This window comes from Hippoglossus stenolepis, chromosome 11 (genome assembly GCF_022539355.2).
Source record: "Hippoglossus stenolepis isolate QCI-W04-F060 chromosome 11, HSTE1.2, whole genome shotgun sequence".
Taxonomy (NCBI): domain Eukaryota; kingdom Metazoa; phylum Chordata; class Actinopteri; order Pleuronectiformes; family Pleuronectidae; genus Hippoglossus; species Hippoglossus stenolepis.
Window position 1 is genome coordinate 835866 of NC_061493.1, and position 15536 is coordinate 851401.

The window sequence follows — 15536 nt, forward strand, 5'->3', positions numbered from 1 at the left end:
GTGTGTTGTGTCTCCTCCGTAGCGATGTATCAGCAGTCCTGCGAGGAGTATAGGCACCTGGGGAAGAGCTCAGGGAGCTACTGGATCGACCCAGACGGCAGTGGCTCTCTTGCCCCCTTCAGAGTCAGCTGTGACATGACAGGTGAGATGTTCAAGTATCGCCAACTCTGGATACGACAGTAAAAGGGTCTATTTCCTGGAGTATCTCTTGTTTCTGCTTGTGACACAAACATGAGTTCATCTTTCAGCACTTATCTTCAACAGCTGCACATCAGCAAACATACTGCATAGTGCAAGTTGATCTTTCCTGAAGAAGGTGTGGAGGCATTGATGGCATGTTTTTTTGTTTTTTAGAGGAAAAGGTCTGGACCACAGTAAAGAACAACCTGTCTCCTCAGACTTCAGTCAACAATCCAGACCAGGAAGGGAAAGCAGTGCTGCAGATCACTTACAATGTGACCGATGAACAGGTACACAATGACCACACACTTACTTTGACCTACTTCAACTACTGCATATGTGCCTGTGGTGGTACAGCTATTAATAATCATAATAATCTATAGATTGCTTTTTAAAATCCTCTCAAAATATAGATATTGAGGATATTAAAAAACTATTTAAAAATCGACAATGCAACCTGGGGGAATAAAGAGCCCTATAAATAAAAGGCAACACAGGTTCTTTCTCAAAGGGGTTAGCAGAGTTAAAGAACATCACTAAAAGTATCGTTTGTGAGGTAACTTATTAACAATCTATGAAAACATGATGATTGGCACTAAATTATCTGTCAAAATTAATTACTGAGTGCCCCAGTCCACTATCGTGTCCAGCCGGTGAGACCTTGGCTCAAGGAAATTGTCAGCTGTGTTGTCCACGGCGCCCAATCTCTTCTCCACACAGGCCACTCCTGGGTCATCGCCCACTCCCCCGATGTACCAAACTGTCTGGGGAGACAAATGTCAACCGCCAGTATCCCGTGGATATACCAACCCAGTTCCCCCCCCCTGCCTGGCCCTGCAGCCAGCCCTATGGTGTCCACTGCATTAGGGAATGAAAATTACTTGCGGATTTCTTCGGCGGTAATGACCACGGCCAAGACTGGAGTATTCACAGAAAACGAACATGGGCTGCTGTGTTCAAGCAGTTTGTGGCAACTTGTCCTCTGGTCTGTGGGTTCTGCCATGGTTCTTACATGGCTGCATGCCCGCCGTTGGTCCCCTCTCAGTCTCTCTCTGGTTCCCTGCTGCATCTACATGCTCGCCATCGGTCCCTCTCAGTCTCGCTCTGGTTCCCTGGTCAGGGTCGTTCAGGGGCAGTAGGATAAAACACAATTTCATGCAATAAAAAAATCAATAAAGCAAAACAGTTGAACCAGAATAAAAATAGCTTAAAAGACACCAATATTATAAAACATATCATTTTAAAATGGAGCAACTTAAAAATATGTTAAGACGACTATAACACTGAAACCTGATACTTCGCTATGTTGTGGTTGAGCAGTTGCAGTTTGTAAGACAGATGTTTACCATAGAGGGTTACCTCAGCATTAAGCACACAGGAGACAGAGCATTGATTCCAGCTATTTTATGGCTGCTCGCAGTATACAACACAAAAAGTCCACGCCACTGTTACTTATAGTAATAGGATACAACCACACAAGAGAACATGTAAATACAAGTCTGTCATCCATCCATTCACTTATTCATCCATTTTCTACCGCTCATCTGGTGTCGGGTCGAGGTGGCAGCAATGCTTTCCAGCTCCTGCGTGAGGGCCTGAGACACCTGGCCAGATGAGAAATATATTTTCTCCAGTGGATTCTGGGTCTACCGTGGGGTCTTCTCCCAGTTGAATGACTGGAAACTTCCAATAGAACACACCCAAGATGCATCCTGCTTAGATGCCCTTTTGAAATGGCCTCTTCTCCGAGCTTCTCCGAGCTTCTCCGGACTCTGTCTGTAAGGATAAGCTCATCCAACATAAAGGAGGAAACCCATTTCGGCTGACTCTCATTCCAGCTGCTTTACATAATCACAGATATTATCGTAATCGAGGGCCATATCGTGTATCGTATTGCATTGTTACCCTGCGATTGCCACCCCTACTTAACACTTCACACTGCTGGGGGAGACGGACTGATGACGCCAACAGAATCTCTTTGTCTGCAAAAAGCAGTGAGTCGAATCTCCCATCCTTGAAGATCACACATAGCATTTAAGACAATGGAAACCCATGTTTGACTCCCTCCCAGGAATATCAACACAACTCTCACTGTGGTTGCTGAGTTAATGGTTCATCTTAGCTACCATACTCCCACTGTGCCCACCAAGACCCCCCCACTGACACAGTTGTAAGCCTGAAAGCAGATTGGATGAGCAAACTCCCATGACCCCTATAGTAGTTAAAACATGTTTAGTATGACTGGGTATCGTCTGAATTACGATGAAAATGTACAGTGTTTCCTGATAATGTTTCTTAATGAAAGCATATATATATATATATATCGTAAATTTAATTGGGCTAGGTATTGTATAATTAATGTTGTTGAAACAAGAAATGTTTCCTCCACAGCGCAATTTCATATTTATTTAAAGAACACACATAAATATTCTTTGTCTGCTGTTGTGTGTGTGTGTGTCCAGGTGTTGTCAGTCACTGGCAATGCAAAGTACTGTGAACAGTATGTAGCGTACGCCTGCCGAATGTCCCGTCTGCTCAACACTCCAGGTAAAATGATTTATCAACAGCAGAGAAGTCACAGCTTCATCTGTTTTTCTGTGTATCAGTGTACTATTAATACTACAGGATAACAGGTTAAAAGCCTTTCATAGGAGCAGGATATTTTCAAATTAAACGTGTAGTTTGAAAAATCAGTACAGTAAAAGCAAAAGTAAAGGGACACTGTGTTACTTGTTTGACCCACAGATGGCACCCCGTTTACCTGGTGGGTAGGAAGAGCCAATGAGAGGCATTCCTACTGGGGCGGTTCTGGACCAGGGATACAGAAGTGTTCCTGTGGTATCGAACACAATTGTACTGACCCCAAATACTATTGCAACTGTGACGCCGACGTGCGCTCCTGGTAAGTGGACCAGTGCTCTGCAGCTCAGCTGAGTTAGTGAAGGTCACAGAGTTTGTATGCTACTTTACCTTCATTAAAGTAGCTGTACAGTTGCTAAGAGCCAGCAGCAATCATCTTATTAGTGCGTTATTATGGATTCTGTCCCCCTTTTTATCTATGTTGATTGTTTTTTAGTTCACTATATTTCATAGTGTACAAGGGGTTATTTGGAAGTAAAAGCTAAGGCAAATATCAAAATTATGTCTGTCCATTAAACCTGAATTACATGTTTTGCACTGCTTGGACTCGTTATTACCTATTTTATATACATATTGTCCCACACACTGGAAATGTAAAAATGGATGTACCTTTGCACTGTGAATATATGCAGGAGGGAGGATGCAGGCCTGTTGGTGTATAAAGACCATTTGCCAGTCAGTCAGGTTGTGGTTGGTGATAGGAGCAGAGCTGGATCTGAGGCCAAACTGACAATCGGGCCACTCAAATGCCATGGGGACCGTAAGTGTCACACACACACACACACACACACACACACACACACACACACACACACACACACACACACACACACTATAGTAGTAATCTATAGTTATTTGGACACCTATTGGCTGATTGATACAGTCTGTAGCCGTGTGAGGCCCAGCTACAATGTCCTTACAAAGACAAAATTGGTCCTCATAGCTATAGAAGGAAATGTACACACAGAGACCATGAGCTATTTTCTTTGATCAGTATTTGAGCAATATTGTGTCCTGCTGTTTTTTTGTGAAGGAAACTACTGGAATGCTGCATCCTTCGGCAGCCCTGCCTCCTTTCTTCATTTCCCGTCCTTCAGAGGGGAAACCAGCACTGACATCTCCTTCTACTTTAAGACTTCCTCCACTCATGGAGTCTTTCTAGAGAACCTCGGAACCACCGACTTCTTGCACATTGAACTAAAAGGTGTGTCTGAGTGCACACTGCACACGATTTTAGAAGCTTTTTTAAGTAAAAAACTCAATCAGATCAATATGTGCTCTCTGCAGTCATTGCAGTAGTGTGATTTGATGCACATCAGTGAAAAGTACATATTTTTCCTAGAGATGAAAAAGATATCATCACTTCACTGTGATTAAAACTATAACCAAGTTAGCTCCCTCAGAATAGTGTTTTATCTGGTCAGGATTTTTCATATACAGTTTAAGGGCTAGGTTGTTGAAGGGATTGACGCTAACCGAGGAAAGGAGAGATGTAAGTAAAAGAAAAAGAAATGTGTTTCTTTCAATTTTAGTTTTTAGCAACAGTATAAATTATAATAACAAGATGATTAATGAGATATGACAGGGAAGTACTAAAAAACAAGACAACACAGTAAAGCTTAAATATTGCTATTGTCTGCTTTTCACTCTGGTGTTGTCAGGGGCCTCGGTGGTCTTCTTCTCTTTTGACGTGGGCAGTGAGCGGGTGGAGCTCAGTGTGCGCTCACCGGTTCCTCTCAACGATGACCAATGGCATCGTGTTGAGGCTGAGAAGAACATCAAGGAGGCGGCACTGCAACTCAATGGACAGTACAGAGAGATCAGACCTACCCCCTCAAAGGGACACAAAAAGCTGGAGTTCTACAGCGAACTATATGTTGGTAAGAGACACACAAAAACACACATAAACAGGGCGGAGGGACAGAGCAGACAGAGCTGGACCAGCATCAGCGGGGGTCATCAGCAGTGCTGGATAATGGAGTGCTCAGACCATCAAGTTGGAAAACGCTTCATCCATTGTATTTTGTGTTTTATAAGTCATATAGACAACATATATAATTTAGTAGATATGTAAAGCACTGCACTCTATAAAGCTCCCTTAGCTGTCGTTGTTCTTACTGTGCAACTAAACCTGTAAGTCCATATGACATCTAGAGTATACCCCATGAGTCCACCATTCCATTCAGCTTATGTAGAACTCTGCAGTTCTAAATAATGACATTGCAATTAAAGCTATATCTGCATTGCATGGCAGATGACAGCAGAATTAAAAGTAAACAGTGTTGGCAGAAGTGCATCAACTGTCACAGGAACAAATGTCCAAGTTCACCTGCATGAACATGATTTAAACAAGGGTTGAGTCTTTGAATAGCTATACTTCATCGCTCTAACTGAACTAATATGTTTTATATCTTATTTCGCAGGTGCCTCAAGTGGTCAGAGGGGTTTCTTGGGCTGCATGCGGGCTCTTAAGATAAATGGTGTGACTATTGACCTGGAAGGGAGAGCAAAAGCGACTCCAGGGGTGAGTCCAGGCTGCCAGGGCCACTGCAACAGCTATGGGATGCGCTGCAGGAACGGAGGGAAGTGTTTGGAGCAGTACAACAGTTACTCCTGTGACTGCTCACTCACTGCTTACGATGGACCCTTCTGCACAGAAGGTACAGCCTCAAACACTGAATCAGATAACATTGGATCAGATTAGATGACTTCATTGATTAGATTCGATGCAACATTTGTACAGTGTTTGAATTAACCTTGCTGCTTCTGCTGGTGTGTGTGTGTGTGTGTGTGTGTGTGTGTGTGTGTGTGTGTGTGTGTGTGTCTGTGCCTGCATGCATCCATGCGTGCACTTTAGATGTTGGTGGCTACTTTGAAACAGGGGCCTCGGTGCGTTATGACTTCTTGCCGGAGGCGGGACATTTTGCATTGAGAGAAGGGAAGAGCCTATCTGGTGTTAGTGTCCCTAGTGAGGCCAACCTGACACAGGAGGAGCTGGTGTTCAGCTTCAGTACCTCCAGCACTCCCAGCATCCTGGTCTACATCAGTTCCAGGACTCAAGACTACCTGGCTGTGGTGCTAAGGCACAATGGTGGGTTTATCAACATACTTTTAATTTCTTCATCAAAGATTATAAAAAGATATATATATTGAACTGCTGTTACACTCACCCTATTAAAACATTATTTCCAGGCACTCTCCAGATCCGCTACAGTCTTGGGGGGCTAACAGAACCTCACACCATTGACGTTGACCATCGTAACATGGCCAATGGACAGCCACACTCTGTCAACATAACCAGGAACTTAAGAGAAATACGACTCCAGGTTAGTACTTTCTGCCACTGTATCATGTATGGTGCAGATTTGTGCAAAACAGTGTATTGGTTGATTTATGAATATCAGCCTCATGTTTGTATGTACATATATGGATCAAGGTGTGTAAGCTACCAGTGTTAGCTTAGCCACTGAAACCTCTAAATCTCACTGATCAGCATCATGTGCAACAGTTCTTCATGTTTAGATGAAGGTTTCAGTATTTCTCATGTCAGTCTCTAAAACGCTAATAAGTGTATTTCCCAGGATGTTAGTAAATTATGTGATGAGTGGTTCTTGGTGTCACTGGTCCATTCCTCTTTCCATATTCTCCAGCTGGACCACTACCCAGTGTACACATACACTCTGCCTGAGGCCTCGGACACCCAGTTCAACTTGATAAAGAGTATCTTTCTCGGAAAGGTCTTTGGTAAGTGTGTAAATGATTCGAAGAATCACCTCAGGGGTCACGTGGGAATGACAGTGATGACATGTTTTTTATTTGTATGGTTTTGTTTAAACTACAATTTAACAGGCGACTGTGACTCAGGGGGTAGAGTGGGTCATCCTCTAACTAGAGGGTCAATCCCAGTTAAGCCCATTCTGCATGCCATTCTCATAGGAAAAAGTACTGTCCATAGTTGCACTGCATGAATGGGTGAATGGCCAAAAACTGAACTGTAAAGCGCTTTGAGTGTCATCAAGTCTAGAAAAGCACTGTGTAAATACAGACTATTTATCAATTATATAATTTTTTACTGATCATTGTTAAATCCATTTTTATTCCTGGAAATCATCTTGCCATCACCCTATTTTGGAAACCAATATCATAAAGAATAAAGTCTGATGTGTCAGCATGTGCACACACAGTAAGGACAGACAGTACAAGGTCCAACCCAGAAGTGTCCTTCACAGTGATTCTGAGTGAATCCCATGTTAATCATGATTCTGTAATTAGTGTGCTTTGGGCACCTTCTCCTGTTATAGAAATGAATATGTTCCCTCCTATAGACCAGCTTTATTTCATTGTAAATTGTTTTGCATGCAATAACACTAAATACATTATTCTAATAATGCAAACAATGTGTAATAGTTTTATGTATTGTAAGTATTGACAACATTCTCCATCTGCTCCTGAAAACTTTCTGAGACTTCACTCATTGTGTGATCTGCTGTCTTTCTTGTAGAAACTGGACAGATTGACCACATCCTAATCGAGCGCTACAACACGCCAGGCTTGGTGGGCTGTCTGTCAAGAGTTCAGTTTAACAGTGTGGCCCCTCTGAAAGCTGCACTACGCTTGGGCCTGGCAGCACCTGTCACCACCCATGGGATTTTGGTCCCATCCAATTGTGGAGCCTCACCCTTGACCATCTCCCCCATGGCCTCAGCTAGTGACCCCTGGCACATAGAAGCAGGTTGAGACACAAACAGATTTTCAAGCAAAATTCCAAATTTAAAGTCCAATAGAAAAGATAGTTTGTACATAATAATTGTTTGTCCACAGCTGGAGTTGTTTTCCCTTTCAATGAGGACAAAGCCAGTGGTGATGGAGTGGATCGCAACTTTGTCATAATTGGAGGTAAATCTTACACAATTTTGTCTCCAGCAGAAAATGATGACTAGTGCCCCCTATTATCGTAAAGTAATTTAGCATTTCGGTGCATTCACAAAGTTTTCAGACTTTTCACTTTTTACATTCACCTCATTATGGGAAAAGGGAAAACAGATATTTTGCTAAGTTAATATACTGTGGCTGAGGGGTAGAGTGGTCGTCCTCCAACCAGAAGGTCTGTAGTTCAATCCCAGTCTTAACCCATCTGCGTGCCAATATGTCCTTGGGCAAGATGCTGAACCCTGAATTGCCCCTCATAGAGCAATAAAGTGCTGCTAATAGATGCACTGTATGAATGTGTGTGTGAATGGGTGAATGGCAAACTGTACTGTAAAGAGCTTTGAGTGGAAAAAGACTGGAAAAGCGCTTTATAAATACAAACCTTTTACCATTTATTTTAAAGAATAAACCGAACATTTACATTGTAAGTACTAAAAGACACTTTGCTATGTTACTTGAACTTTAGCTCAGGTCCATCCTATTTCTCTTCATCATCTGTGAGAGGTTTTTACACTTTGGTTTGAGTTCATTTGTCCGTTCATTTGTTAATCATGTCCTATTCTATTGATTGGACATTATTTGGAAAGACACATACCATCTATACTGTCTATATAAGGTCTCACAGCTGACAAAGCCATGAGGTTGAAGGAGCTGCAAATATGCTGGATTGAAGATTCCTAAGAGCCACAGTGGCCTCCATAATTCTTAAAGGAAGAAGTCTGGAACAAAACGGACTCAAATAGAGGCGGTTCTTGATAACAGGTGACCAAGAACCAGATGGTTCCTCTGGCTGGTCTATTCAAGCTGTTTTTTCTTTTAGTTTTTTAAAATATTATGCACATCGATTTGGGGGATATCAGATAGGGTTGAGATTATTGGACTTTGTAAGGTCCTTTACTACATTTCCTCTGGAACATATTCTGTGATCTGTGATTGGACACAACTCATAATGCTTATCAATTGCAAAGAGCCCTAATAGACAAAAGAAAAATACAGTTGTGCCTAATCAAAACAGATCTAGAAATGGCTTGTGTTATGAAAATGTTAAACGGGCAATCACTTAGGTCAGTTTACTTATGATGATGAGAAGAACTACTCAGCTAGTGACAAGTTGTAGTCCTGTATAAACTCTTTTAAGATGCATTAAGGGGGTGGTGTTTTTTTAGCATTGACCCTCAGTGTATTTGGGACTAAAAGTCAGGATATGCACCAGTCACCTCTCAATCCATTTGTCTCTTGAGAGCACAGATTTAAGAAAATCAGATTGTAAGATTTAACTTACAGATCTGTCATTATAAATTGCTTGATTTCTTTGTTTCCAGGCATCATCTCCATGGTGATCTTCATTGTCCTTTGCATCATGGTGTTTATGATCCGTCATCTGTTCCGCCATAAAGGCTCCTACCACACTAATGAGGCCAAGGGAGCAGAGTCAGCAGACTGTGCCGATGCTGCGATCATCGTCAATGACCCGGCCTTTACTGAAACCATCGATGAGAGCAAGAAGGAGTGGTTCATCTGAACCCCTCCCAACAACATGGACACATGACATTAGGATGTATGTAGTTTTCTAAGCATAGGCAGTTGTAGTGAGGTGACCCCCGGTGGAACCTTGAGGATGTGCCGAATGGTTTATTCAAAACTTTATGGACAATGGCATTACAAAATGGGTATGAAAGCACAGGGGAACGCACTGCCTGGCAGAGCCAATGTTGAAATGTGGAACGGTTTATTTAAACTTTATTTACAATGGACAGGATGACAGCCTTCATGGTTCAGAGAACAGTGCCATTAAGTTACAGGCCATGGATAAGTGAATGTGTTAGCCTTCCTTTTATTTTTTTATCAATTATAATTTAATTTCAATTGAACTTTTGTTATTTATTAATATTTGAGTAATATATTTTTTCATTTATTTATTTCTATAGATTGATATCTGTAGGCCTTTGTGCAGTGTGCTAAAATATCAGATTAGAAGATGATGGCATTAATGGTAATAATAAAACTTATTCATCTATTAATGCCAATAATCACTCATATCTGTAGCAATGCTTATTAATTGTAGGGGGAGTTTACATTATGTCTAATCATTTGCATTACTTTATATTAATTCCAGTTGAGTTTAATTTGAGCCTTAAGACTGAAACAGTGTGTGTGTGTGTGTGTTTGTGTGCGCGCGCGTGTGTGTGCTAGTGCATGAGTGCACACTGACTGGCCTTCTTGCCTGTAGAGGAGATGTAGCCATGACAAATGACTACATCATTTAGACTAAGACCTGAGGGAAAATTGGAAACACCACGCTTCTATTTATTTTTGCATCTACATAAATGACAGTGTCTCTTAATGACTTTTTATCATTGATTGTTGAAACTTACTGATGCATCTTTTATTTGACTGTTTTTGGTGCCAAATGAGTTGCGGCTTTTGAACAAGGAATGATGTCCTGTCAGTCCACAAGAGGTCAACTTGCTGTTTTGGTTAGGTTAGACAAGATGTTAATATTATTATCATAACTATGTTCGTACATCGAGACTGGTGGGGAATAAGTTTAGCTTAATGCTAACTGCTAGCCTAACTCCACCTCGCGAGCCTAACTCCATCACAAGTAATCATTTCCAACAACTTAAAATTTCCTTATTGTCTGTTGTTTGTTGGCAAACTCCATCCAAGAACCAGCTTTGCTAACAGTAGAGATAAAACAGGGCTCCAACCTGACAACCCTACTGTGAGGACAAGACTGTTTTGTTTTGGTTGGTCAAAAGATATCTCCAAACATGATGTCTCCTTTCTATTTCTACACAAGATATTGTGTTAAACACGGCTGTGAGTTGTTGAACAGGCACATTATCAGAGCCACTTGCACCAGCCCCGAGACAAGTCCAACAGAGACCCAACCCCTTGGGTCAATTGAGGAAAAAAGAGTCATGTGCAAGTCTGTACTCTCAGACCAATCTTGGGCACACAGCTTGGGCATAGACTTGTGAGCACACATTTGCAAGCTGAGCACAGATTCACACGTGGCTCTTTTCTTTCTCAACAGACTTAAGTGAACTCTGGTTTTGAGATAAAATGGGGTCAAATGACAAAAAAGCTAAATTGATATAAATTCACTCAATTAAGTCTTATATATGTATTATGTATCACTATGGGATATTATCAATACCTACCATTGTAAATGACAGCTTAAAAGAGTAGATGTGATACTAAAGAATATGTGAGAATTTTTACAAGCCATTGATGAGCAGTAGAGCAGTGTAGAGTCGGCACAGAACAACTCTGCCATGCCGGTCGGGTAAAAAGCTCCTCAATTTCAAATATTGACGACACACAGTGGAGACATTTAATAGGTTTGAACCTTGTCTTGTTTCACTTGTGATGGAGTTAGGCCAGCAGCTTCACCATGCTCCCAGTCTCTGTGCTATTCTGGAGTAAACACATCCTGAACATTTTGGTACTGGATGAGAGTTGATGAAATTTGCCTGTCCACCTCAAACAACTGACTAGGGAAGTGTTCAGTGTTCATTATGTTGATTTGTCCTAAGTTTTCTTTGTTCTCTCTGAGCTGCAGGTGTACTGACTTTGGGGCTAGATAGTATGGCATGTGACTGAGACCAGCTCCGTTGTGATAGAGAGCAGCTACAAGAAGACTTGGCTGACTCAGTTCAGGATACTTCTTTTAAAAACTTGAGCTATGTATCTGATTTTGAAGTAGTAAGATGAGGTTTCTTAAAAAGAATGTTTGTTACACACATATAAAACTACGGCTTACATCCTGACATTTGATTGTATTGCATCTGTATACTATTGACTGCACTGCTGTGTAATGGCATGTTGTTTGACACTGAATGACTCACATTTCTGATTTGATATGCTACTCTAGAATCACATAGCTTTTTCTTCATGTTATATGTATAAAACCTTGCCTAACTGTTCTTCTTTTTATAGCTGATTTCTCATTCTTTGTGCTTTTCTCATTGTCTTGAAATTTCGCCTTGAAAGACCAGTAAAACATACAGTACAAATCTTACACTGGCTGCTATGCAATTTTTGACCTCGCACAACTGGATCCAGTTGATTGACATTTAGGAGAGATGTCAGAGTGGGAGTTGGGGGTTGTCGGTCTGTGAAGAGAGGTTATCAAAGATAAAAAAGACAAATATAATTATAATCTTAATTGTCTTATATGTCCATATTTCAAGCTTGGGACCGTTAATTAACCAATAAAGATGAGTTGTTTTGATTTAGCATTTGTTATTCATCACAATTTGGATGCCACTTAAGGTCCCCAGACACAGAGTCATTGTTCTTGGCCCCATATGTTTTGTCCTTTAGTCTTGGCTGCATTTCTTTAGCTCATATGCCATTTTGTGCTATCACATTAAAATTGCATGCAAAAGCTTACGTAATAGCCAATTATTGGCTGCTTAAGCAGGGGCCTGCACTATGAAGCAGGATTTCTAATCGAGGTAACTTCACGTTTAACTCTGGGTTTTTAGTGTTTGAAAGCTAGCTCATTTCTGACAGAGGTAAATCAACAAAGTCACTTCCGCTGCTATTCTAATCTGCTCTGGAGGAGGTTAAGCGATCCTACTACTTACCAATCCAAAACCAGTGTCGTCATTCTACAGGATCCTATTTGTCCAGTGTAGAAAGAATGAAGGGAGAGTTTGTCATAAAAAATAAATTGATCATAAGAACTTTTAAAGCTTCATTCTAATTAAAGAAATATTCTTTGTTTCCAGCAGAATTCCAGACAGTGTTTCTGATTTGACTCATTCTATCACTGCAGCTCAGAACAACTAGGTACCACTTTCCTTTTTCCTTTCTGCCATTTTTTATATCCTACCATTGTCAAGGTCAGGTGCATATGTTATGCTATTGATACAGTAGTGTTGAGGAGCAACAGGTTTTCTCCTGCAGAAAGAGGAAAAGAGGAAAGAGAATGTGCTTTTCCATCACATGGAGGAACTTCTAAGCCTACATGCTGCAATGCAAGACTTCAAATCCAAACTGCTCTACAATGCTTCTATGTTCATTTTAGGTTCAGCTCCTTTACAGTTATGTTCTGCAAAATTACAGACATTTACCATCAAATCTGGAGTATTTTGGACAAGACTCTGCAGCTTGTCCAAAAGTCTGCAGCACTGACAAGAAAAGAGATCACCTCTTCCTGGCTTCCTGTTAGATTGAGAATTTTTAATTCTCCTCACCTACAAAGCACTTAATGATATGGCACCATAATACCTAATAGAGCTCATAGTAGCATATCACCCCACTAAAGCAATGCGCCTCCAGACGTCAGGCATACTTATCCTTTAAGTCTCCAAAAGTAGAAAGACCCTTCAGCTATCAAGATCCTCTCTTGTGGAATCATCTACCATTTTCGGTTTGGGACTCAGACACCCTCTAGTTCAAGAGAAGACTTAAAACCTTACTATACTATACTTGCTACTATAGGTCTAGATTTTCCAGGGACACATGACACAAGTAAATTCGCTTTCCTCCTCTCCTTCTTCATCACATAAATGTCTCATCAATACATGTTATTGACTTGATATCTTCCCGGGAGTCCTTGCTTTTTATTGTTGCAGATCCAGAAACGCAGCTACGGCCACATCGTCGATAATGGAGGCAGCTCATTGTAGATTATGATTACGTAAAGTATAGATTGCTTGGGTATACAATATGCCTATACTCGCAAATTTTACCATTTCAGTCAGACAACGTTCAAATGTTTATTGCAACAGTAGAACAGGTTAGTGTTTGGTGTCTAGGCTCCGACTTAGTCACTCCCCCCGATACGAGATGATGGGAGTGATGAGCAAATACTGTCTAGAATTATTGCGAGTTTATGTTAGACACTGTCCTTGCGCACAAATCAGTGGCGGCTCCGGACAAATTTCGGTCAAGCCAGCCGACACTCCCATCTCTGTGGTCAAATCAGCCGACACTGAAATTCTACTGCACCCATATATTGACATTTATGGTAAACACATTCAAATGCCCCACAACAGGAATCGAGCAACAGAGTACGTTAGTAGTAAGTTAGCGGAACATACGTGTGACTACGTTCGGTTTTCAAAATAAAGTGTTGACATAGAGCATATACACAATGCATAATTGAAAATAATATTGATTGGAATATATTCACAAGAAGTATACAACATCTTACCTGTGTAATTTTTATGAAGAGCATTTTTACTGTATCAATTAAGAGATTTTACAAAATAAAAGTCCAACATTTGTTAGCTTCAAGTAGCTAATTTCTGGATATTTGAGATGCTATAAACATAATTTTCTCAATAATTCCAGAGAGTGACTGATATATTTGTGTTCAGGATTTCTCTGACTATGCACATACTGAAAATCAAACATTTTTACTCTATAAATTAAGAGATATTACAAAGTACAAGTCCTACAATTGTACCTTCAAATTGCTTATTTCTGGATATTTGAAGTGCTATAAAAATACTTCTCTCAATAATTCCAGAGAGTGACTGATACGCTTGTGTTCAGGAACTCTCCGACTATATATCAGAAAATCAAATATTTTAACTGTATAAATTAGGAGATCTTTCAAAGTAAAAGTTCAACATTGGTACGATCAAATCGCTACGTTTCTTGATATTTGATGTGCTCAATGATTCCAGTCAATGAGTGATATATTTGTGGTCAGAATATCTCTGACTTCATATATTCTGAAAATCAAACATTTTTACTGCATCAATAAAGATATTTTACAAAGTAAAAGTCTTACATTAGAAATAGCTCAATTACGAAATCTTTGAGGTGCTGTAAAGGCACATAATAAAATATAATCACACACATCATTTCTGTGACAATGAATGATGCATAAACGTTCAGAAAAAAATAAAAGATTAAAAAAAGTAGTTTTTTTACCTTAACCATGAGATAAAAATTTTAACTAGCATGTCCGCCGTTTTGTTAGTCGTCATATATTCAAAAGAACTGCCCGTAAACCCACACAGGTACTATAACCCAAAAGATCTGGTAGTAAAATTGATTAATATGGCATTATTCCATCCCGGATATTACAGATTTAAATCCAAATCAGGTGAATGAAGCCATTTTTATGTTATATAACGTACTGTAAATGTTGAACTCCAGAATAGCACCCAAGACAATAAAACGCAAGGGATAATGGACAAAAGCCAGTGGGATCTGAAAAAGATCTGTTTTCAACGGAGACGGCTTACCAGACTGGACGATTTTGTACATACATACAAGATCACCCTGAATGCCCTTCTAAGGGAATACACTGACTCTATGAAGAGGAAGAAGAAGGTAAAAAGTTGAAGCTCTTATATATATCGTATACATGAAACTCCTTGGATTGTTGACTTTTTTCCCAAAAAACAAGTCAAGTGAAATGTACTTCAGCAGTGCAGGTGCTAAACTATTGGCATTGATTCACTCTGTTTGATTAACTTTAGACACATTGGGTGGATTTGGAGCGGTGAAAGCAAAGAAGCAGAAGAGTCGAGGAGTTTATGTGTCACCCTTCAGCAATCCTTTTGTTTTCAAATGGCAAAAGAAAAAGGTAAACATTTATTATGCTAACCATTATCATTCCATGTGTTAATAGCTTAAAAATGTAATAGATCAAATGTTTTGGTCATACAGAATATGTTTGTTTTTCTCAGAGCACGCAGAAAAAAAAAGAAAGGGGTGTCAACACGCTATCAAGATCATACTCCATCACAGGTAATAAATTGTGGCATAGTTACACAAAGACAGGAAGCTAATCAAAAGCATTAATTTACAAC

At 40.2% G+C, this 15536-nt stretch overlaps 1 protein-coding gene across 1 annotated transcript in view; it reads left to right on the forward strand.

Annotated features, from left to right (window-relative positions):
- The window catches only part of cntnap2b (contactin associated protein 2b), a 36618-nt gene extending 24842 nt beyond the window's left edge, over positions 1-11776 (forward strand). Inside the window, exons 12-25 of the mRNA XM_035170214.2 lie at positions 23-142; positions 355-470; positions 2643-2727; positions 2926-3082; positions 3453-3580; positions 3854-4024; positions 4482-4700; positions 5244-5480; positions 5678-5911; positions 6013-6146; positions 6471-6564; positions 7322-7552; positions 7642-7716; positions 9072-11776. Coding sequence (XP_035026105.1) covers positions 23-142; positions 355-470; positions 2643-2727; positions 2926-3082; positions 3453-3580; positions 3854-4024; positions 4482-4700; positions 5244-5480; positions 5678-5911; positions 6013-6146; positions 6471-6564; positions 7322-7552; positions 7642-7716; positions 9072-9271 — 2201 coding nt within the window. The 3' untranslated portion in view covers positions 9272-11776. The remainder of the gene's footprint in view (positions 1-22; positions 143-354; positions 471-2642; positions 2728-2925; positions 3083-3452; positions 3581-3853; positions 4025-4481; positions 4701-5243; positions 5481-5677; positions 5912-6012; positions 6147-6470; positions 6565-7321; positions 7553-7641; positions 7717-9071) is intronic.
- Positions 11777-15536: the final 3760 nt, after the last annotated feature.